Source organism: Nicotiana tabacum, chromosome 10, assembly GCF_000715075.1.
Source record: "Nicotiana tabacum cultivar K326 chromosome 10, ASM71507v2, whole genome shotgun sequence".
Classification (NCBI taxonomy): Eukaryota; Viridiplantae; Streptophyta; class Magnoliopsida; order Solanales; family Solanaceae; genus Nicotiana; species Nicotiana tabacum.
The window spans coordinates 82,685,364-82,703,357 of NC_134089.1; the positions used below are offsets into that span (position 1 = coordinate 82,685,364).

The 17,994-nt window shown below is 39.0% G+C and overlaps 1 protein-coding gene across 8 annotated transcripts; it reads left to right on the forward strand.

The window, feature by feature from the left end:
- Positions 1-281: 281 nt before the first annotated feature.
- Positions 282-17,017, forward strand: LOC107776409 (uncharacterized). Of its 8 annotated transcripts, XR_012695593.1 has the most exons (9): positions 282-4,389; positions 4,573-7,184; positions 7,285-7,976; positions 8,080-9,150; positions 9,898-10,374; positions 12,102-12,205; positions 15,719-15,797; positions 15,961-16,263; positions 16,600-17,017. XR_012695593.1 is itself a non-coding variant. In XM_075223019.1 (4 exons), exons 1-4 carry the CDS (start codon positions 10,265-10,267, stop codon positions 15,980-15,982), a joined length of 315 nt encoding a protein of 104 aa, XP_075079120.1. In that variant the 5' UTR covers positions 289-10,264; the 3' UTR covers positions 15,983-16,517. The 8 variants fall into 8 exon arrangements, 1 of the variants encoding a protein (XP_075079120.1); XR_012695597.1 differs by lacking the exons at positions 282-4,389; positions 4,573-7,184 and adding exons at positions 10,819-10,874; positions 10,961-11,060 and having other exon boundaries at positions 7,845-10,709; XR_012695595.1 differs by lacking the exon at positions 15,719-15,797 and having other exon boundaries at positions 283-476; positions 560-4,389; positions 4,573-10,374.
- Positions 17,018-17,994: the final 977 nt, after the last annotated feature.

Below are 17,994 nucleotides of genomic sequence, written 5' to 3' on the forward strand. Positions count from 1 at the left end.
CAAAATTTTTATTCTGGTTGCTAATTTTTTTTTGGGGGTTGTAAAAAGCCTTTACAAACAAATATTAATTGTGGACCACGTAATAGTTAATGCAAAAATATTGCTAAATTTAATACCACTCAAAAGATGCCGACCTAATCCACTTTTCCACCGCCTTTGAAATTTCCTGGTCCAAATACATCCGCTGGTATCCCGCAACGCGCTATCTTCATCGCTTAATCTTAGCCGTCCATCCCAGCCTCACAACCTTATAAATAGACTCGCCCCGGAGCCAATTCCTCCATCCCAGTTTGTTTTGGTTTCAATTGAGCTTCTAATTTCTCCCTGTACAGCGGGGTGTAGGTTAGTGGTTATCATTCTTGTTTTCTTGTATTATACAGTATGTGGATTTCTGAATTGCAGTCCTTTGATTGAGAAATTGAAAGCCTGAATCTAGATCTAGATGCAATTTTGGGGGAATCAGAGCACGATTTCAGGTTTGGGCGATTCTGAGGTTTTTGTTGTGAGATTTTCCCTATGCAATTTGTTCTAAGTTTATTTTTTCCATTGATGATCGGAGAGGATGTGCTATGTTAGCGATCAGGTTCCAGTTCTTGTTAGTAACTATGGACAGAGAGATCATTCTGTCTCTGATTTGACATGAGCTTCAGGTGCGCTATGTTTCACAAGCAGGCCACAACTTCGATATGGAGCTATCGGTTTGGATTTGATATCTTGCATCTTATATGCTAATGTTGTCTTATTCTCGCATCAACTTCCTTTACCCTGACTTCTTCAATGCTTATTTGGTCCGGTCATCGGTGGATTTCATTCCTAGGTTTTGATGTCACTTTTCAAGGGTCCATGGTGCAAGTGGTTCTAAAGGAATAAGTGTCTTACGGATAAGTACTCAATTCTGAATCTTTAGATTGCCGCCTAAAGTGCTTCTCTATATTTGGTGTTCTCGCTACTAGTTTTCTCTGCTCCAATTTTCTTTTGCTTATCACACCTGTTTTGTTGGATGGATTAGATTTGGAAATTTCTAAGGTTGGTGTCCAGAATGCGCTCCTCTGCATGTTGTTTACAGATCAATGTCAGAGGCTTCGAGAAAAGGGGTTTTTTCAATCGTCTCTGGCATCTCTGGTGATTTCCTAGGTGTATGCGTTTCGCGCTTAACTATTCCCTTCTGTCTGTGCTTGCAGCCGTTGGGTCTTAGAGTGCAATGAATTCTTCTTTTCATGGAGCGTTGAGATTGGTTTTGATTTCTTAGCTCTCAGTCACTACCATCACTCTCTATCTTCATATTGTTGCTTTCCTTTTGTACTTTATCTGTTTCTTATTATTTTGTTTTCGATTTGCTCTATTTTGTGTGCGATGTAGGTTTCTGATCTGCAATTCTATGATCTGACTGCTTTGAGAATTAAGCTCGGGCCAAGCAATTCAAGTGGCAGGGTTTGGGAGTCCTTTTTGAGTTTTTTTTTTTTTTTTTGTGTGCGCATTCAATTTGCAATTTTTTCTGTTTTGTTTTTCTTTTTTGTTGATTAGAGAGGGTTTGTTTGCCAATGTTGCCAATGTTTGATCAGGTCTGGGTAACAACTATAGGAGAATGATTCTAAGGGCTTCCAGTGGTTTTGATGAGTCTTCTCTATGGTGACTTTCCGGTGGGTGATTTCTTTTCATGGAATTGTAGCTAGTACCTTCATCCTACTCATAGTCATGGTATCTCGCTGATTACCCTTTATAAACAGCTTTTTGTGAATTTTCTTTTTTGTGCTTCTTGTTGTGACCTCTGCCAGTTACCTTGGTTATGTTCATAAGGTTGCTTTCGTCCCTTGTATAGTTTATCTTTTATGTTGTCATCCTTGATTATTTTCTTGTTATTATGATATGTGGGTTTCTTGTTTGCAATCCTTTGATTTGCGATGTTAAGAAATTGAAAGGCAGTGAGATCCACTCTAGATGCAATTTCGAGGGAACCAAGCATGCTTTCAGGTTTTGTGCGCAATTCTGATATTTTTGTTGTGAGTCTTCGCTGCACAATTAGTACTGCGTTTATTTTTTCCATTGACAATAGGGGAGTATCTTGCTATTTAGTTTTTTTGATCAGGTTCCTTTTCGATTTGGAGTTGTAACTTTGGATAGAGGGAATTTTTCTGTCTCTGATTCAACATGAGCTCCCCCTCCTATTTTGAGAAGTTACGGTAGTGTACACTTCTTTCCATACTATTTGAGCTATTGCTACTCTGAAACCTCAAGCAATTTTGCTCCCCGCTGACTTGGATCTTCAGATGAATGAGCCCGTCATCTGTTCTAGCCCTATGCGTCACAAGACAAGCAGGGCACAACTTCAGCATGGAGCTATCAGTTTGGATTTGATGTCTTGCAGCTAATATTGATGCTAATATTGTCTTATTCTCGCATCAACTTCTTTTACCTTGACTTCTTCAATGCATATTTTGGTTTGGTCATCTGGTGGATTTCATCCCAGGTGGTGTAGTTTTCAATGGATGAGTATTAAGATTGATCTAAGGGGGCAAGTGATTCTGAAGGTGTATTGCTTTGGTGTTTGTGCTCGGGAAGGTGCAGAGCAAGTTCTCAGGTCTTAGGCTTAAGAGGTATTGGAGATTTTCGTGTCTCTAAGCTTTGTCAAAAACTGCTGTTATATGGAAGCTCTCAATTAAGATTATTCTTTCCGCAAGCATGTATAGTGTATTCTGCTGCCGTTTTTAGTTTTCAATCCAGATGCTTATGTTCTTCGATGATCCAGCTGATGAGATCTCTTATCATTATTGACACCTGATAAGTACTCAATTCTGCATCTTTAGATAGCCTAATAAAGTGCTCTTCCACTTTTGGTGGTCTCCCTACTCATCTTCTCAGCTTCTGTTTTCTTTTGGTTATCATGCCAACTTGTTTTTGTTTGTTGGATAGATGTGTAGACCACACAGTGACAGGAATTAAGGGCTGGATTTTGAAATTTCAAAGGTTGGTGGTACGGTTTCTTGGTCTTTTTGGTGCTTGCATTGCATTCCTGATATTGTCAGGCTTCGAGAAAGGGGGAATTTCAATCTTGTGTCTGGCTTCTCTTATTTCCTAGTGGTATGGGTTTCAGCAGCTTTTCACTTACTGTTACCCCTAGTTTTTGCTTGCAGTCATTGGCCCTAGAGAAGTGAATTCCTCCTTGCATGGAGCCCCGCCTTGTTTTCCTTGCCGATCATTGAGGTCTCCGTTGGTCTCTGTAGTTTAGGCTTCTATGAGTATTGAGATTTCCAATCCAATTTTCTTCCCTAATCAGAGTGATTACTTATCTTTGTCAAACTGCTGGTATACGGAAATTGTCAACTGAGATTAAATCTTTTCACAAGTGTGTATAGCATATTCTGCTGCCATTTTCAGTTGTCATTCCTGATGCTTATGTATCTTCGATGATCCAACTGATGAGATCTCGCTTATGGTTATGGGCACTTGGTTGGACACCTGATAAGTACTCAATCTCAAATCTGGATCTTTTGATAGCCCCATAAAGTGCTCCTCTACTTTTGGTTTTCTCGCTACATATCTTCTCTGCTACTATTTTCTTTTGTTTATCACGCAAACTTGTATTTGTTTGTTGTTGGGATGTGTAGACCACATGGAAGGATTGGATTTTGAAATTTCAAAGGTTGGTGATCCAGCATGCGTTATGCATGGTTTCTTGGTCTTTTTGGTGCTTGCATGCAATCTTGGTATTGTCAGGCTTCGAGAAAGGGGGTTTTCAATCTTGTCTCTGGCATTTCTTTTGATTTCCTAGTGGTATGGTTTTCACCAGTTTTTCACTTAAATGTTGCCTCCTATTTGTGCTTGCAGCCATTGGGCCTTAGAGCAGTGAATGCGTCTTTCCATGGAGCCGCATGTTTCCTTGCCGATTTGCATTGAGGTTTCTGTAGTTTAGACTTCTATAATTATTGAGATTTTCATTCCAGTTTCCTTCCCTAATGATAGTGATTCCCTTCTCTCTTTGTCCAAACTGCTGGTAATACAGAAATTGTCACCTGAGATAAATCTTTTCACAAGTGTTTGTAGTGTATTCTGCTGCCCTTTTTTCATCTTCAATCCAGATGCTTATGTTCTTCAATTATCCAACTTGTGAGATCTCTCTTATGGTTATGGACACCTGATAAGTATTCAATCTCAAATATGGATCTTTTGATAGCCCCATAAAGTGCACATCTACCTTTGGTTTTCTCGCTACATATCTTCTCTGCTACTATTTTCTTTTGTTTATCAGGCCAACTTGTTTTTGTTTGTTGGGTGGATGTGTAGACCACATGGTGACAGTAATTAAGGATTGGATTTTGAATTTCAAAGGTTGGTGATCCAGTATGTTACACATGGTGACAGTAATTAAGGATTGGATATTGAATTTCAAAGGTTGGTGATCCAGTATGTTACACGGTTTCTTGGTCTTTTTGGTGCTTGCATTGCAATCTTGATATTGTTAGGCTTCGAAAAAGGGGGGTTTTTCAATCTCGTCTCCCGCATCTCTTGTGATTTCCTAGTGGTATGGGTTTCACCAGCTTTTCACTTACCGTTATCTCCTGTTTGTGCTTGCAGCCATTGGGCCCTAGAGAAGTGAATTCCTCCTTGCATGGAGCTGCCTTGTTTTCCTTGCCGGTCATTGAGGTCTCTGTAGTTTAGGCTTCTATGAGTATTGAGATTTTCAATCCAGTTTTCTATCCTAATTATAGTGATTCCCTTATCTTTGTCAAAACTGCTGGTATAGGAAAATTGTTGACTGAGGATAAATCTTTTCACAAGTGTGTATAGCATATTTTGCTGCCATTTTCAGTTTTGTCATTCCAGATGCTTATGTTCTTCGATGATCCAACTGATGAGATCTCTCTTATAGTTATGGACATCTGGTTGGACACCTGATAAGTACTCAATCTCGAATCTGGATCTTTTGATAGCCCCATAAAGTGCTCTACTTTTGATTTTCTCGCTACATATCTTCTCTGCTACTGATTTCTTTTGTTTATCACGCCAAGTTGTATTTGTTTGTTGTGGGGATGTGTAGACACATGGTGACAGTAATTATGGATTGGATTTTGAAATTTCAAAGGTTGGTGATCCAGCATTCGTTATGCATGGTTTCTTGGTCTTTTTGGTGCTTGCAATGCAATCTTGGTATTGTCAGGCTTCGAGAAAGGGGTTTTTTTCAATCTTGTCTCTGGCATCTCTTTTGATTTCCTAGTGGTACGGGTTTCACCAGTTTTTCACTTAAATGTTACCTCCTATTTGTGCTTGCAGCCATTGGGCCTTAGAGCAGTGAATGCGTTTTTCCATGGAGTGAGGTTTCTGTAGTTCAGACTAATATAATTATTGAGATTTTCATTCCAGTTTCCTACCCTAATGATAGTGATTCCCTTCTCTCTTTGTCCAAACTGCTGGTAATACAGACATTGTCACCTGAGATAAATCTTTTCACAAGTGTTTGTAGTGTATTCTGCTGCCATTTTTTCATCTTCAGTCCAGATGCTTATGTTCTTCAATTATCCAACTTGTGAGATCTCTCTTATGGTTATGGACGCCTGGTTGGACACCTGATAAGTATTCAATCTCAAATTTGGATCTTTTGATAGCCCCATAAAGTGCTCATCTACCTTTGGTTTTCTCGCTACATATCTTCTCTGCTACTGTTTTCTTTTGTTTATCACACCAACTTGTTTTGTTTGTTGGGTGAATGTGTAGACCACATGGTGACAGTAATTAAGGATTGGATATTGAATTTCAAAGGTTGGTGATCCAGTGTGTTACACACGGTTTCTTGGTCTTTTTGGTGCTTGCATTGCAATCTTGATATTGTCAGGCTTCGAGAAAGGGGGTTTTTCAATCTTGTCTCCGGCATCTCTTGTGATTTCCTTGTGGTATGGGTTTCACCAGCTTTTCGCTTACTGTTACCTCCTGTTTGTGCTTGCAGCCATTGGGCCCTAGAGAAGTGAATTCCTCTTTGCATGGAGCTGCCTTGTTTTCCTTGCCGGTCATTGAGGTCTCTGTAGTTTAGGCTTCTATGAGTATTGAGATTTTCAATCCAGTTTTCTATCCTAATTATAGTGATTCCCTTATCTTTGTCAATACTGCTGGTATAGGGAAATTGTTGACTGAGATAAATCTTTTCACAAGTGTGTATAGCATATTTTGCTGCCATTTTCAGTTTTTTCATTCCAGACTCTTATGTTCTTCGATGATCCAACTGATGAGATCTCTCTTATAGTTATGGACACCTGATAAGTACTCCATCTCAAATCTGGATCTTTTGATAGCCCTCTAAAGTGCTCCTCTGCTTTTGGTTTTCTCGCTACATCTCTTCTCTGCTACTGTTTTCTTTTGTTTATCACGCCAACTTGTTTTTGTTTGTTGGGTGGATGTATAGACCACATGGTGACAGTAATTAAGGATTGGATTTTGAAATTTCAAAGGCCGGTGATCCAGTATGCGTTACACATGGTTTCTTGGTCTTTTTGGTGCTTGCATTGCAATCTTGATATTGTCAGGCTTCGAGAAAGGGGGTTTTTCAATTTTGTCTCTGTCATCTCTTCTGATTTCCTAGTGGTACGGGTTTCACCAGATTTTCACGTAAATGTTACCTCCTATTGTGCTTGCAGCCATTGGGCCTTAGAGCAGTGAATTCGGCTCTCCGTGGAGCTGCTTGTTTCCTTGCGACTTGTGTTGAGGTTTCTGTAGTTTGGACTTCTAATTATTGTGACTTTCGTTCCAGTTTCCTTCCCTAATTATTGTGATTCCCTTCTCTCTTTGTCAACACTGCTGGTAATACGGGAATTGTTGACAGAGATAAATCTATTCACAAGTGTTTATAGTGTATTCTGCTGCCACTTTTTTGTTTTCAGCCCAGATGCTTATGTTCTTCGATTATCCAACTTATAAGAGAGATCTCTTATGGTTATGGACACATGATAAGTACTTAAACTCAAATCTGGATCTTTTGATATAGCCCCATAAAGTGCTACCCTGCTTTTGGTGTTCTTGCTGCATGTCTTTTTCCTCTGCTTCTGTTTTCTTTTGTTTATCATGCCAGCTTGCTTTTGTTTGTTGGATGGATGTGTAGACCACATGGTGACAGTGATAGAGCATTAGATTTTGAAATTTCAGAGGTTGGTGTCAAGTGCTTGCACTGCAATCCAGATATTGTCAAGCTTTGAAAAAAGGTTTTTTTTTTATCTCTCGTATGTAATATCTAGTGATTTCCTAGGTGGCATGGGTTTCGCCAACTTTGCACTTAACTGTTCCTTCTCTCTGTGCTTGCAGCTGTTAGGATATAGGTTTCTGATTTGCATTTCTCTCATAGTTTCCGTTGAGAAGTTAAGCTTGTTCCCAAGCAATTCAAGCGGGCAGTCAGGCTTTGGGAGTTCTTTGAATTTTCTCCTTTTGGGTCTGAGATCCAGTTTGTTATTAGATCTGTTTCCTCTATCTTCTTTGTTGATTAGAGTTGGTTCTTTGTATTTCATCATTGGCATTGGTTGATCAGGTCTTGGTAATGTTTATTGAAGAAAGGCCTTCTGGTGGATTGTGGCTAGTTACCCTCTACCCTATTCATAGTCATGGTAGCTCACCAATTACCCTTTACCAATAGCCATCGCAGTCGCAGACTTCCCTTCTCCATGCTGCTTTTTGTGACCTTCTGCTAGTTACGTTGGTTTCACAATGTTCTTATCTTTGCTTTCCTTCCATGTGTATATTTTTGTTGTTCTCATCCTTGACCGTTTTCTTGTGTATTACGGCATGTGGGACTCTGATGAGAAGCTGGTGAGATCCATTCTTGGTGCGATCTTTGGGGAATGAAGCATGTTTTTAGATTTTGGGTTGGCTCTGAGGTTTTTGTTGTGAGACTCCACTATGCAATTAGTACTGTGTTTATTTTTCCCTTGATGATTGGAAATGGTGTTGCTCTGTTAGCATCAAGTTCCAGTTCTATTTGTAGTTGCAACAATGGACAGAAGGTAACATGTGCTTCTTCTATTTGTGCGCTGGTGTACACTGTTTTGCCACACTACCTGAGCTATCACTCCCCTGGAACCTCACAAATTCTTTTTATTGAATCAGAATACAAGTAGAACTAGCAATAACGCTACCCATGCTGACTTGGATCTTCATGGTGAGTGGGTCCGTCCTTGATTCTACCGAATGTGTCACATGCAGGGCACAACCCCAGTGTGGAGCTATCAGTTTACTTGGATTTCATATCTTGACTTTCATCTAATGCTAATTTTGATGCTAATATTGGTTTTTTCCTTGCATCAACTTCTTTTACCCTGATTTCTAGTTATCTTGTTCGGTCCCATACCTAGGTATGGTGTCAGTTATGAAGGATATAAGGGCAAGTTCCCAGGTCTTTGACTATAGGTATTGAATATTTTCCTCTCTCTAAGCTTTTATCAAAACTGGTGTTATATGGAAGTTCCCAACTAAGTTAAAATCTTTTCACAAGTGTGCATGGTGTATTCTGCTGCCATTTTTAGTTCAAGCCAGATGCTTATGTTCATCGATGATACAACTGATGAGATCGCATGTGTTCCTCTACTTGTGGTGTACTTGCTATGCAATTCCGTCTTTTTCTGCTTGTCACGGCAGCTTGGTTTTGTTTGTTGTATAGCACATGGTGACCGTAATAGAGGGTTATATTTGGGATTTCAAAGGTTGCTGTCGCATATTCGTGTGCACGCTGTCTCTTGGTCTTCTTTTGGTGCTTGCACTGCAATCTGGATATTTTCAGGCTTCGAGAAAAGGGTGTTTTCAATTTTTTTCCCGAGGTGGTATGGGTTTCACGAGATTTGCACTAAACTCTTCCTTTTTGTGCTTGCAGCTGTTGGGTCTTAGAGCAGTGAATTCTTTCCTGATGGAATGGCCTTGTTCGTCGATTTGCGTTTCTTTAGGCTTTTATGGTATTGCGATTTTAAGTTCAGTTTCATTCTCTAATCATAGTGATGGCAGCACTTTTTGGGCTACCTTGCTGTCCTCCTAGTCTGAAGTTAATGATTAGTCTATATTAACTAGAAGAGAGGAACATCTTAGATCTCGGTAGACTCTGATCAATCAATGTCTTTACGAGGAAGCAGAGGGCTTTTAGTGCTTATATTTTTGTATGAGTTCATTTGTTTCAAACTATTCTATTAGGTAGATCTCTCTCCTTTTTTTTTTGGAAGCATGCATATTATATTTTGTATGTTCATTCATTTAAAGACTTGCTTCAAACTGTTAGCTATTGTAAAAGCTATTATGTAAAAGAGCCCCTCCACACTTTTTTCTCCATAACACATTACCATTTGAACTGCCTTTGCCCCAAAAAGAGCTCGATTCACTAATCTAAAACAGATCAATTGTACCTGTAAAAAAACCTGGCTCATATCCTGTAGAACAGGTCATGTATTCTCTTATTTTATTTTTGTATGTGAATGCGAAGGTTATTAAGGAAAAGGCTTTTTTCGTCATGTATAGAGCAAAATTGTTGTTGGTTTGTGAGTTCATCTTGCCTTTTGCTTGCTTTTAAGATTGCTTAAATTCAATAATGTCGAGATTTCAATTTTTGCTGATGTGATGTCATCCTATCTTTAACCTGACCCCAAAGGGTGGTTATGTACTAGTACATATGTTGCAAAATTTAGGATTCTCATGGTCTCTTCCGTTGCATGTTGGATATTCATCAACTTTTTTCATCTTCTGTTTTTTCATTCTCTCTTTCAGATTACACGATGCCTCGTTATTTTCTGACTGAAGCTTTTACATTTTGTGCTTAGCTTTAGCTTTCACAAATGTTTTTCTATACATAAGCTTTCTGTAGAAGACATCCTGTTAAGGAGTGGTGGATGTTGACTGGCTTTCGCAATATTATGCTATAATGGGCTGATGTGGATTTTGTTGCAGGGTTTCCAGTGAGCAATATCTTTTCTGCTCGGTCTTTTTTCTTCCCCTTTTGGAGGAATAAGGTAGTATAGGAAAAATCAAACAAAGCAACCACCCGTATGCAAGAAGTGTACCTGATGTCCAATACATTAAAGAAGCTTCAGCTGACCATCTTCCTGGTTCATGCATCACATATATCTTCTAACAAATAAAGTTCTGTTTTGGGCTGGAGATATAACTTCTTTTTACATTTTAGCTGCTGTGCATTTTCAGATTAGCATTTTGTCAGCTGAAGTCATATTGTGCACTAACTAGCCAGCTCCATGAAGTTGTCTACTTCATGTGAAGTCACATTGGAAAACAGTACATTTTTTCCTGTGAATGTTTCATGATAGTCCGGGGACTCTGCTTTTCAACATCTGCTGGCTTTTCTTTGGAGGAACTGTCCTATCATATCTGCTATTTTTGCCTGAACGATTTGGATCCTAGATGGGCAGGGTAAATTCTATGGCTTGTTTAGGAAATTTGAAGTGCATTCCACGTTAGGTTTGGTTTGTTAGTGCAACCGGTGTTTGGATAATCATTTCTCGCATAGCTGCTTTTACAAAAGTCTTTTACTGTGAGATTAGAGGATGGAACTTGAGAGGAATATAATACCATGTGATCTTTCTCAGGGAGTGTATGCAGTGAGTTCTAAGCATATGTGCTGTCAATTGTGCTTTTTGATCTGAGAGAGTCTTATTATGTCTTCTGTGTGGAAGGATCCCCCCAGCCTTATAGGAGAGATACCTTCATCAAAAGGGAAAAAAGGAACAAGAACGCCCAGCTTATAGGTTCTTATATCTTTTGATATTCAATGATGTGGTTGAACACAGATGTGATTTTATCTTCTTTTGAGAATGTTGACATTGTTATGGGCTATGCCCAACTTTGGTAGGTCAGCTGGCACTATGGAATTTGTACCTGCAACTTGCTTTTTGATTCTTGCTTACACTAAAGTGAGGTGTTGTGAATTGATTTTGTTGCTTTAAACAAGGTTTTTTGATGTGGAAGTAATCTTGTTGATTTTGTTACTTTAAACAAGGTTTTTATGTGGAAGTAGTCCTTTGGAGATTCAGCTTCGAGAGAGACTCGGTGGAGAGTTTGCTTTTGTCACTTGGCTATATGAGATTTTTCTATGGCGGGTGAGGGGTCTTCCATCATTGTTTTGTAGGATGAGATTTGCTTTCGGGGGTGGGGTGAGGAGTGTATCCACTGCTTCATTATCTTTTTTGTGAGAATGAGGTAATTGTACTACTAAGGAGGTGGCATTATTTATAAGTGGAAAAAATAAATCCCTTTTCAATCTTACATGGAGTCTAAGAAGCTAAGTATTTGTTCTGCTTCATTATCACGGAAAGGTTTGCAATGTTCCAGCACCATGAGTCTGTTTCAATCTCTAATTTAAGTTGTGAGAATTTCTAGGATAATGGAATTTGCAACAGTATTCTATCACAAAGACTCCATTTTGACTTGTGTGATTTTGTCCTTCAATTAGAATTTTACTTAGAAGGTCATTGCCAAGTCTCAATCTTATTGGTTCAATTCTTTTTTTTTTTTGTTTAGCGATTGAATCGTCAATCTATCCTATATTCTCTCCTAGGTAGACCTGTGTCTCTCACTTTGTATCCCTAAGTACAGTCGTAGACCTGTATCCATTCTTCAACAATTCCGTCAATTTGTTCCTTTTTTAACTAGGAGGTCGCTACCCGGTCTGTTCCTCCCAGTCTTCATTTCCGTTAGTAAATCGAAACTTATTTCCAGGTTGTTCGTCGGCACTGTGTCTTGGTTGTGTTTGAGTGATGCATTTTGTTGAAATCTGTTTTATTTGTTCAACATATGATCTTGGCTTGTCTTGTCATGATACCAACGGTGGTTTCTCCTTGTGAATTCTCGGTTTTGGTCTACCTGTTGCTAGGTTTTGTTTAGGTAATTAGGTGACCCTTGTAACTCCGCCTGTCAAATCAGCCGGTCCCAAGCCCGGAATAAGGAGGAGGGAAGGTGTCAAGTGTGCAACTATAGTTGTCCCTTCTTTTTTGTTCATGGAAATGATTTCTGGAGCTGCCTTCGAGTGTTTCTTGTTACTTGTCTTGAGCAATTAGGATGGGAACATGTGCTTCTTTAAATCTGTCATTGTTTTTTTATCTTTGTGTCGCGTCTGATTACAGTTAATGTTTACTTATCAGGAAAGCGTGGCTGCTAGATAAAATGCCTCAAGATGTGTTAGCAGCTTGTATTGGCAAGTCGACTGAGAAGTTTCAGTCAGTTGTGCTCGCTTATCATGCAATTGGTAATTAGAAATTTTAATAACAACTTCTTTCCTATATCTTCAGTTAGAAGAATTTCACCAATGTTTTTGATGATTTAAGGGATTGCAGTCTGTCTCACATCTACTGCGATTTATTGAAGATCCACCTTCACACAGGAGATATTGTTTCGTTATTGATGGCTCCTAACTCAATATTCAACTAGAGTTTAGTGCTTAGCCCGGCAGTATATGAATATGTAGTTTCAGTATGTGTTTTCTACTTACCCGGTATATATCCTCAAAAAACAGCCGATATTCCATCCCTATCCTTCCCTGCTTGCAGTATAATACTCTTTCACTGTTTGCTATTGCTACTGGATTTTCATGGATGATGTAGACGGCATCTTAGAATCAGTGGACCATTGAAGTTTCTGATTTGACATGTGAGGTTTCAATGCGGTGCAGACTACCTTCCGAGCTTGTTTTCCTTCCATGTCCGCTCCATTTTAGTGATGATCCACCTTTGCATTGGAAATTTGGTTCATTATTGATGTCTAGAAATGCTTCCATTCACTGCTGCACAACATGAACTCTTCACTATTTGCTTGTGAGCTTTTCATGGATGCTGCAAGACCAGTGCAAATATCAGTTTGCAATGGTGGTCAAACTTGTCATCATTGGCAACATTGCGAAAACGATATTGATATGTGTGGTCTCTGTGGACGCTTGCAGACTACATCCAAATTTCCAGTATGGAGGGATTGTAGTCTTTTTTCTTTTCTTTTCACGTCTACTCCAATGCAATGATGATACACCCTTGCAGTGGAAAACTTTTCCTTGATGTCTCCGAGTGACTTCCAACTCAATATTCAACTAAATAAGAGGTTCGCATTTAGCCAGGCCCCAAATTGTGTATTCAAGCATCTTAAGAATTTATTATCTGGAAAGTTGGTGATCCTTGTATATTCTCATCATCTTTAAGAAGTTCTTGCCTGCCTGAAACATAACATTCTTTACTATTGCTTGGTGGATTTCATCAGCTTGTGTGATTTTCGTGAATGCTGCAGAGCACATCCAAATATCAATCTGCAATGGGAATCAACTCCATGGCAATCCTGATAATGAGGTGTCGTGTGTGGGGGGTTTCCGTTGACGTTGCAGATAATGTCTAAATTTCAGTCTGCAATTGTGTAATCAAACTGATGTAGAATGCCGTGGATGGTAATGTTTGGCTGTGAAGTCCTTTCATGTAAGTTCCTGTTTCAGACAATACTTTAGCTGTGAGATAGAAGAATGGATTCAAAAGCCCCCTAATATCTTTTGACTTACTGTCACTTGCCGCTTTTTGGGCTTTGAAGGTCGATCCAAAAGCATGCATTGAATACCGCGAGACTTATTTCCTCAGGAAGGTTAACACATGTCTATGAAAATATTGTGTCGGTTGTACCTTGATTCTGATATAAAATACCTTTCATGTAACATTTGGCTGATTATTCCTTTCATGTAGATACCTGTTCCAAACAAATCTCAGTTGTGAGATATAGAATTTGGAAGTCACCTGGTACCATGTGGCTTAATATCTGTGAGGCTCCTCTAAGTTGGGATCGGATCCATGCTGTCATGTGAGTTTTTGCTCTTTGAGGTCCTTGCGTTGTCTTGTTCTGGAGGTGTACCTAATTAGTAGCTTTGTATTAGTATGTTATATAGAAGTCAACAGTGCCAAAAAAGACTGCCTTCTCCACTTTGTGTGCTAAATTGGTGTTTTTTTAATAGACGAATGAGGGAGAGGACAGATTATAACTCATTGGTGTTATTTTGTGGAAAGGCCTTCGAGGGATTATGATCATATCTTGTTAGATAGTTATGATGTTGACTTCTGGGTTGCCTGATATCCCATACAACATTCAACTTCCTAAGCGGGGCATTTGCAAATAGGAGGATGAGCGGATTAGATACTAGGATAATGGCTCTTTTTTGTACTCTTTTCCCAGTTTGGTATTAAAAAAAATAGTAAGTTTCCCCATGTCAAAATATATAGATTTAGGAGTGTGAGGGTCAAACCATTCAATTTTCAGTTTCAATACGGACATTGATTCCTCGGATAATAATGATCCCGTATGAAGTGGAACAGGAGGGATTGAACTTTTGTGAGAGTAGAATCCTGTGCCCAGAGTGAAAAATTATTAGTGTAACTGGAATTCCACGTTGTCTACTTCAGGTGAAGTATATGGGAAGTAGTAACTTTTTATCCTGTGGATGTTTCAGTGCAGTCGGGTGCCTCTGCTTTTCAATATCTGCTGGCTTTTCTTTGGAGGAACTGTCATATGATATCTGCTATTGTTGCCTGAATGATTCATGTCCCATGGGCAGGGTGAAGTCTGTGGCTTTTTAGGGAATTTGAGGTGCATTACAAGGTTAGGCTGGGGGCTTGTTAGTGCTACCAATGTACAAGTTAGCTCATATTGCTGCTTGTAAACAGTCTTTAACTGTGAGGTAAAAGGATGGAACTTTAAGGGATTTTCTCAGGAAGTGTATGCAATGAGGTCTAAGCGTTTGTGCTGTCAATTTGAGCTTTTTGGTTTGAGGAGTTTATCATATTTTCTGTATTGTGGAAGGATACCCAGCTTTATACGAGATATCTTACTAAATCAAAGGGATAAATTAAAAGAAAGGAAGCTTATAGATTTTGCTAGTTTGACGCACAATGACGAGGTCGAATGGGAGATGTGATTTTATTTTATCTTCTTTCGAAAACCTTGACGTGGTCGTATGTACTGCCAAATATTGATAGTCATCGGGCACTAGGTAAGTCAGTACCTGTAGTTTGCTTTTCATTTCCTGTATATGCTAAATCATACTGTTGTGGATTGATTTTGTTGCTGTAAACGATGTTTTTTGATGTGGAAGTAATCTTTTTAATTTTCAGGTGGGGGGGCCACTCGAGGATCTTTGTTTTGTAGGCGTTTTGTTGAGATTTGTTTTGTTTTTTTTTTGGGGGGGGGAGAGGGGGGGGGTGGAGTATATTAAGAGCCTGTTTGGACATAAGAAAATTTTCCTTTTTTTCAATTTTTTTTTGAAAACAGTATATTAAGAGCCTGTTTGAATCTCGATTTTGACGTGTGTGAATTTGTCGTCCATTTCTTTCAGTTATGAATGTGATCTAGAAGGTCATTGCCTAGTCTAAATTTATCGTTTCAATTTCTTTATTTGTTTTGCGATTGTGTCATGAATTTAACCTAGATCCTCTCCTAGGTAGTTCTCTGCCTCTCACTTTGTATCCCTAAGTACAGTCATTGACCCAAATGCACCCGCAACAGTTCCTTTCAACCTAGGAGGTCACTGCCCAGTCTGTTCCTCACAGTATTCATTTCCTATTTGTATAATCCATCTTATTTCCAGGTTGTTTCCTCGGCTGTCTTTTTGACAAGGTTAATTATCTTCTTTGAGTCTGTTTTGTTTGTTTAATATGATCTTGTCTTGCCTTGACCCCAGCAATGGTTCTTCTTGTGTTTCCTTTTGTGTTTTGATTTACTTGTTGCGACAATTTGTGTTTAGGTGACCGTGGTAACTCCGCCTGTCAAATCAGCCGGTCCCAAGCATGGACTGAGGAGAGAAGGTGTCAAGTGTGCTACCGGTCTGTCTGTGGTTTTTAATCAGTAGCAATATTTTCTGGAGTTGCCTTTGAATGTCCGTCTTATATGTCGAGCAATTTTAATAGAGAATCCCCTTCCTAAATTTGTCAGTGTTTTTTGGCTCTCTCTTTGTCATGTTTGATTAAAGTTAATATCACTTTTCAGGAATTACGCGGCTGCTAGATAAAATGTCTCAAGATGGGTTAGTGCTTGTGTTGGCAGATTGATTATACTAGAGAAGTTTCAGTCAGGTGTTATCGCTTATCTTGCAATGGGAAATTAGAAATGGTGGTAACAACTTATTTTCATGCTTCTTCAGCGAAAAGGATCCACCAGTGTTTTTGATGATTTGAGGAAATGCAGTCTGTTGTACATCTGCTACAGTATTTTGATGATCCACCTTCGCACTGGAATATTGGTCCATTCTTGATGTCTATAAATGGCTTCTAACTCAATATTCAACTATAGGTTTGTATTAATGTGTCTGCTTGAGAATCATGTGAACTTGTTTTCTAGATAGTTGATGACCCATTATATATCATCAAAAAACAGCTGATACCCCATGACTGTTTGCAGTGTAATAATCTGGTTGTTAGCCAATGCTACTAGGTTCTGATTGACATGTGAGATATCCATGTATGCTGACTATGTCCAGAGTCTCTTTTTCTTCTGTCTACTACAATTTATTGATAATCCAACTTTTGCATTGGATAATTCTTTCATCATTGATGTCTATAAATGATTTCTTTTACAGCTGCAACATAATACTCTTCACTATTTGCTATTCGCTTTTGTGGTCTTTAGGGATGCAGCAGACTACGTGCAAACGGTATCAGTTTGGAATGGTGGCCAACTTCGTCCCTTTTTTTGTGATAATTGAGTTCTCGAGGGCCAGTGGTGCAAGGTCTAAAACTTGGTGGATAATAGGCCAGCCCCTCTATCTTCAGTTAATGCTAAGCTTCTGTTTACGGAAAGGTTCGAACCCATGATTTGTGCCTAACTCGCACAAAAGGTTGCACTCTTACCATTAATCAAATTCTTATTGTGGAACTGATGTTTACATGTGTGGTCGCTGTGGATAGCAGACTATGTCCCAATTTCTGGTGTGGAGGGATTGTAGTATTTTCTTTTTCTTTTTCCCCGTCTACACCAATGTAATGATGAAGCACCTTTCCATTTGAAAATTGTTTCGTTAATGATGTCCATCAGGTTTGTGTGTGAAGGGGTGTTTGCAAGGATCTTCTGAATTTATTATCTGGGCAGTTGGTGACCCTTATATATCCTCGTCATCTTCATACGTTCTTGCCTGCATGCAACATAATATTCTTTACTACTGCTTGTGTGGTTTCCGTGAATGCTAACGCCAAATATCAGTTAGCAATGTTAACTAACTCCACAGCAACATCCTGGAAACGAGGTATGGTGTGTGGTTGTCGTGGATGTTACACAATATGTCTAAATTTCAGTTTGCAATGGTGCAATCGAACTGACATAATATGGCTGTGGCAAATGGTAGTGTTTGGCTGATATGTCCTTTCCCTGTTTCAAAACAATATTTTAGCTGTGAGATATGATTCAAGCTATGCCAGTGATTATTAGTTGGGAAATATGGAGAAACTGGACTGCTTGCAAATTTGGTGATCAAAAAAGATTTGTTAGAGTTAAAATGGAACAACAGATTGTTTGGATTATTAAAGCTACTCTACAAACTACCTTCCCAAAAATTGAACTTCCTGGAACTTGGATCCCTATCTGTGACATGGTGGAGAGGTTGAAGTCAGTAGTGATTTGGAGGCAAGTAAATTTGGAAGTTGTGTTATGGAAACTGGCAGAGCCGGTATAGGAGGTGTGGTCAGAAATAAGAATGGAGACCTAATCATGGCTTTCTCACTGCACTATTCAATCCAAAAGCAACAATCAATCCAAAAGCAACAATCTAGCAGAGGCTGCCGCAGCTAAATATGGAGGAAAATGGTGCATGCAGAATGAGTACAATAGATTCAACCTGGAGCTGGACTCTTTGATCATCACTAATATGATCCTTAATATGGATACTAGTAACCTTAAGCTTAGAAAACTAATCAAAGACACTTCTAAGATCATTCAAGAAGCAGAGGTGATAATTTCACACTGTTATAGAGAAGCAAATCAAGTGGCAGACTTTCTTGCTAAGATGGCTTCCTCAATTAGAACTAGTAC

Bases quoted from the DNA above. Each gene is read 5' to 3' on its own strand.
- LOC107776409 (XM_075223019.1), top strand. From the start codon at position 10,265: ATGATAGTCCGGGGACTCTGCTTTTCAACATCTGCTGGCTTTTCTTTG. The intron at 10,375-12,101 runs GTAAATTCTATG...TTTACTTATCAG, and splicing joins TTGGATCCTAGATGGGCAGG to GAAAGCGTGGCTGCTAGATA. The intron at 15,798-15,960 runs GTCTGTCTGTGG...ATCACTTTTCAG, and splicing joins AGGTGTCAAGTGTGCTACCG to GAATTACGCGGCTGCTAGAT.